The 4,754-nt window shown below is 41.5% G+C and overlaps 1 protein-coding gene across 2 annotated transcripts; it reads right to left on the minus strand.

Moving 5' to 3' along the window:
- Nucleotides 1-287: 287 nt before the first annotated feature.
- Nucleotides 288-4,388, minus strand: LOC120685479 (ATP-dependent (S)-NAD(P)H-hydrate dehydratase). Of its 2 annotated transcripts, XM_039967428.1 has the most exons (11): nucleotides 4,039-4,388; nucleotides 3,236-3,312; nucleotides 3,052-3,161; nucleotides 2,850-2,964; nucleotides 2,042-2,104; nucleotides 1,799-1,962; nucleotides 1,655-1,716; nucleotides 1,494-1,560; nucleotides 1,004-1,069; nucleotides 804-929; nucleotides 288-724 (listed from the first exon to the last, which is right to left on the minus strand). In XM_039967428.1, the coding sequence occupies exons 1-11, from the start codon at nucleotides 4,334-4,336 to the stop codon at nucleotides 694-696; spliced, it is 1,179 nt and encodes a 392-aa protein (XP_039823362.1). In that variant the 5' UTR covers nucleotides 4,337-4,388; the 3' UTR covers nucleotides 288-693. The 2 variants fall into 2 exon arrangements, with proteins under 2 accessions (XP_039823362.1, XP_039823363.1); XM_039967429.1 differs by lacking the exon at nucleotides 2,850-2,964 and having other exon boundaries at nucleotides 3,057-3,161; nucleotides 4,039-4,369.
- Nucleotides 4,389-4,754: the final 366 nt, after the last annotated feature.

The following is a 4,754-nucleotide window of genomic DNA, read 5'->3' on the forward strand; positions in this document are numbered from 1 at the left end:
TCTTGTGTAGCACCCCTATGAGCCTAGGGTGACCACCTCTGTCTCAATGCCTACCACTCTTATAATAAAGTTTCCATGTCTTGCTCATCTCACATATAGCTAAGTTTTTCCTATGTAGCTAAATTCTCCTACAAAAAAAAAAAGAGATGCCCACTACTGCTAGCTCTGGCTGCTATTTCTCACGGTAATATATGTAGCGAGGGTGATGTTGTTGAGAGTAGGTTGTAGGTGTGCATAATCAATTAATCATGATATCTGATGAGCAAAGGACAAGTGCGGTCAATATGTGAGGATAGCATTGTTGTTGACAACATTTCATCGATCATTCGACCCCATCAGTTTAAACATCCGCATTTTACATTCAAAGTTTTCTATCTGACATACTTGGTACTTTGTAGAATACCAACCCAAACATTGCCATGGGTGACAACTAGAGATCTATCGCATTACTTGGGAAGCATGCGTTTAGCATTCTACCAGTCTTTCCACAGTTTCAATTCTCAGAAAACATATATTCCATGATTTTACCGCAGTTCTTCTCAACAGTGGACAATAAACATTGGATCAAAGCATGGTAACACCCTATTCCTATTGGACGTGTACAGAGTAAAAGGAGATCTAGGGATCAAAACGCATGGATGAACCTTATTAGAGGGGCTAGAGCTGTACATGCATGACATGAACCGACAAGAACTAGTGTTCAGCAGGGCAGATATCTTCCAAGCTGCAAGGCAAAAGGTCGAGCAAATGAAAATGAAGAACTGAAGTACAGAACATTCAAGATGTGGTGCAAGCACACAGACCTCTTGCCCAAGAACTCGATGATGTCTGTGGTGACTGTTGAACGCTTGTTCTTCTCAAAAGCCAGCGATGCAGCTTTTCTGAGCAGTAGAGAGCCAGCTATGCACCCAAGTGTCGTAGGATTGACTCTGCATTACACAAGGACGAAGCCCAAATTTGATTCACTATGAATCAAGAGGAAAAAGCAGAAATGCAGTATTACCTCTTCTCTGTAGGTTGCTCATTTGACAAGATAAAGTGCTGTGCCCAAGATGTAAATACTGCCACACTGCCACCAACAAAGAATATCAGGAAAGAACCATAGGAAATTATAAATGTCAAGTGTTCTAAGGTCTACAGGGGAGAATGCATGCTCACACAACAAAAAGAAAAGACATCACTCAACAAAAAGAACAGGTATCATATGATTGTAAACATCAATATTGTGACAACTGAAGAATGTATAATGTATTGATGCTAGAAAAAATGTGCCACATCAACAGTGGTACTGGTAGTATTGCATTTGATTCAGATAGTAGTAATATGAAACTTATGTAATAAACAGGAACCATACAATTACTACAAATATTTGAAAGTACAACCGGTAGACACAATGTCCATCTTATATTGCTACTACCAATTATAAGATAGGCAAGTCAAAGTAGAATTGGAGAAGGGAATAACCAGCATTCAGCTCTTAGAACGTAACCGACCTTCCAGAAAGGATGTCCCCTTGACCACCACATCGCCTTGGGGAACCAAAAGTACTCACTTGCGTCACTTGAAAAACAAGAAGATAAAAATATATTGAAATAATGAAATGGTATTTGTGCCTAACGTTTCTAGCCTTTTAGTTAAGAAGCTGTCTAAATACCTGTTTTACCGTCACAAATGACATCTGCCTTTCCTTTCTGCATTATTGTCACACCACCAATTCTGAATGCACAAAAGAATCAGAAAACATTAGTTACATTACAACTAGCATTTAACAAACATTATACAAATGTTATGTTCATACTTGTGGCAAAGTTCCATCAGTTGCTCAGAAGCAGTTTCCTCATTTACATCACAGTTAAGGACCTTCTGAACAAGACGTTTGTACTCGTATACATTTGGTGTTAAAATGGCAAGAGGGTTGCCCTCAACAAGACCAAGGTTATTGGTTATAAGAAAAAGGCCATCCTGCAGGCCACATTAACATAGTTTAAAATAGAGTAATAACTAAGATAAAGGAAATAAGGGGGAAACCATCAACTAGTACCCCATCAACAACAGTAGGAATATTAGCCTGCCTTGCATGCTTCATAATATTACTCACACAATCCTACAAATAAGATATGTGAAACAAACATTAGAAAGCAGAGATCTCAATATTATTACATTGTATTTAGACTGTGCTCACATAATCTAAACAAAAAGGAATCTTTTGAAAAATAAAAAGATAAATAATATGGGGAAACAATCAACAGAGTTCTCATCAACAATTCTGTTAAAAATTATCCCTTGCTTGTACTGCAAATATGTAGCTTCCATGCCAAACAATCTTGCCCAAGTGGTTTGATATCCATGTACAAAAAGCTGAACAGCAAGTTAGAATGTTAGATATCATACAGTTGGCTAATGTTTAGACGGTATCCTCTATTGCAAGGTTCTTTCTATCTTGTTATGTTATATTACTAGAATCCACGCACATACTGGAATGATTACGAAATTATGCAAACTGTTTTCCTTCTTTTTGTATTTCCTTTCCCAATGAGTCAACCTCTTTTTCAGTCAATCCATTTGCTGCCATTGCAATTTCCCTTAATTCCTTATTTGCCATTGTCAGTGACACAAGTGGGCCCCAATGTGTCACTGAGACATCAATGGCAAATGAATTTCAAAATAGTGACAAATAAGAAACTGCCCAAAACATAAATGAATGCAAACTAAGACTTAGTATAACGGAACCTACAGGATTGAAAGTTCAAGTAGAACAAGGAAAATAGTTGCAATCAGTAACACTCGATAGGAGTATAGGACAGAGGTATCTATAATATTTGTTAAAGATGACATGTGGGCAAGCAAACCAGAAGAAATGAGTCCCTTCCAAGGCCAGGACCAACGACAATGCAATCAAAACGCTCCATCCACTTTGCAACTTCAGTGAGAATTTTAGAAGATACAGATGCTCTTTCATCATCTCTGACAAAGTTATTTACAGCATGAGATCCTATAGAATATTAAAATTATTGCACGATAAGCTTGGAAACAAGAAAAAAATCAAGTTACCTTACACTGTATGATTCCTCCAGTATCGGATGTACAATCAGTTCAGGGCTATAACTCTTAATTACTGTTGCAGCATCTTTTGTGCAGAAAACATGTGAAAGATCTGCACCCTGGACAACATCATGTGAAATAATTGCATTTACATGTGGTCCATGCTGTGATGAAACATTAAGAAGATACTAACAACTTTCAAGGCAGAGATAGCCGCAAAATATGGAGCGCCTGTGTACTCGCGACATCCACCAATTACTGCTATCTTTCCTGAAAATTGAAAAGAAACATATTTATATATTACCAAAGCAGCTCTTGTGAATTGAAGTTTTCATTTGAAACACACCAGAGTTAACTGGAAGCAGAAGCCACACTTCTATACAAGATGTAAACACATGAACCATTTTTTGTGAAATTCGTGATTCCAAAATTTAACAAAAATGAGAACGATTAAAACGAAAATCATACTGGAAAAAATGCCTGCATCCTTGAATTGCGTGCCATATTATCCTTCTGAGTACTGCGTGATTTACCCAATGAAAACACTACAGCTTTGTAAACCCACACCCATCAGTGGCAAACAGGCATACAGCTTTTAGCAATTAGCACACAACAAATCGGCAAGAAAAACAAAGATTGACCTAAGCGTTTGAGCCTACTGAGCTTGAATTCATCCTACCAAAATACCAATTTTCACCAGAGATGTCCGGTGCTGACCCTACTCCCAACAACCCAAAGGTTCCTCCATCAAATTGGAACCAACACCATCCTATCTGCAAATTCCCCCGCAATCGACCCACCGAGTTCGCAGCACAAAACACAATCTGCCACCAATCCTCAACCACAAACCTACCCGGGCGGGGCATTCCTACAAACACCGAGCGCACACGCACCAGCGGCACCACCGCCCAAAACCCATCCGCCGAACACGCGCGCTCAGAAGCAGACAAGCACGGCCCGGGGAGCCGGAGACGGAGGCAGACGGCCGCGGCTCACCTGCCTGACCCTTGTGCCTGGCGCGATCGAGCGGCGGCGTGATCCGGCGGACGACGGCCTCCGCGTCCGCCTCGTACACCGTCGCCGCCGCCATGGCGCGGGCGGCCCGGAGGGAGCCGGAGGTACCCGAGGGGGAGGACAGGTGGGCGAAGCGGCAGCCGGCGACGGAGGAGGGTGGAGGAGACTGGGGGAGGAGGGAGCGGAGCAGGACGAGCTGCCTGCGGAAGAACGGGGAGGCGGCCCACATGCGCCCCCGGTGCTGCGGCTGGTGTCGCCACGCGCCCGTGGGCCGGCTCATGGGATGATGCTGCGGCCGCCGTGTGGGGGGAAGCTACTGGAAACTGTTGGCGTGAGCGGTCTGAAATTTGGAGTTGGGGACAGAAATTAGAGAAACTAGTGAGGTTGGCGCGCTACGCGCGCCTATACCAAAAATATGGACCTAAAATATTAATAGAAAGATATTATCTGTTACTATGTTCGAAGCAACATCGTATCGATGTATTGAGTTAGATCTAAAAATTACAGTAAAGCGGCATAGTAGTTTTGTGTCTGAGAGCACGCCAATCTCAAGCATTGTAGTATAGAGGTACAGGTAATTTTTCCTTAGGAATTTTTTTTGTGTCAGTAGGTATAGTTTAATTACTTTAGTAGGAAAAAAAGTAAGATTAGAAATGAATGAACATTTTAATTATATTTTGTGGATTTACGGAGGGAAA

The sequence above is a fragment of the Panicum virgatum genome, chromosome 8N, assembly GCF_016808335.1.
Source record: "Panicum virgatum strain AP13 chromosome 8N, P.virgatum_v5, whole genome shotgun sequence".
NCBI lineage: Eukaryota > Viridiplantae > Streptophyta > Magnoliopsida > Poales > Poaceae > Panicum > Panicum virgatum.

Excerpts from the sequence above, each read along its gene's own strand:
- LOC120685479 (XM_039967428.1), bottom strand. The coding sequence starts at position 4,336 with ATGAGCCGGCCCACGGGCGCGTGGCGACACCAGCCGCAGCACCGGGGG. Across the intron at positions 1,070-1,493 it reads GGGGACATCCTTTCTGGAAG|TGTGGCAGTATTTACATCTT; the intron begins GTCGGTTACGTT and ends TGTTGGTGGCAG. Across the intron at positions 930-1,003 it reads GAGCAACCTACAGAGAAGAG|AGTCAATCCTACGACACTTG; the intron begins GTAATACTGCAT and ends TGTGTAATGCAG.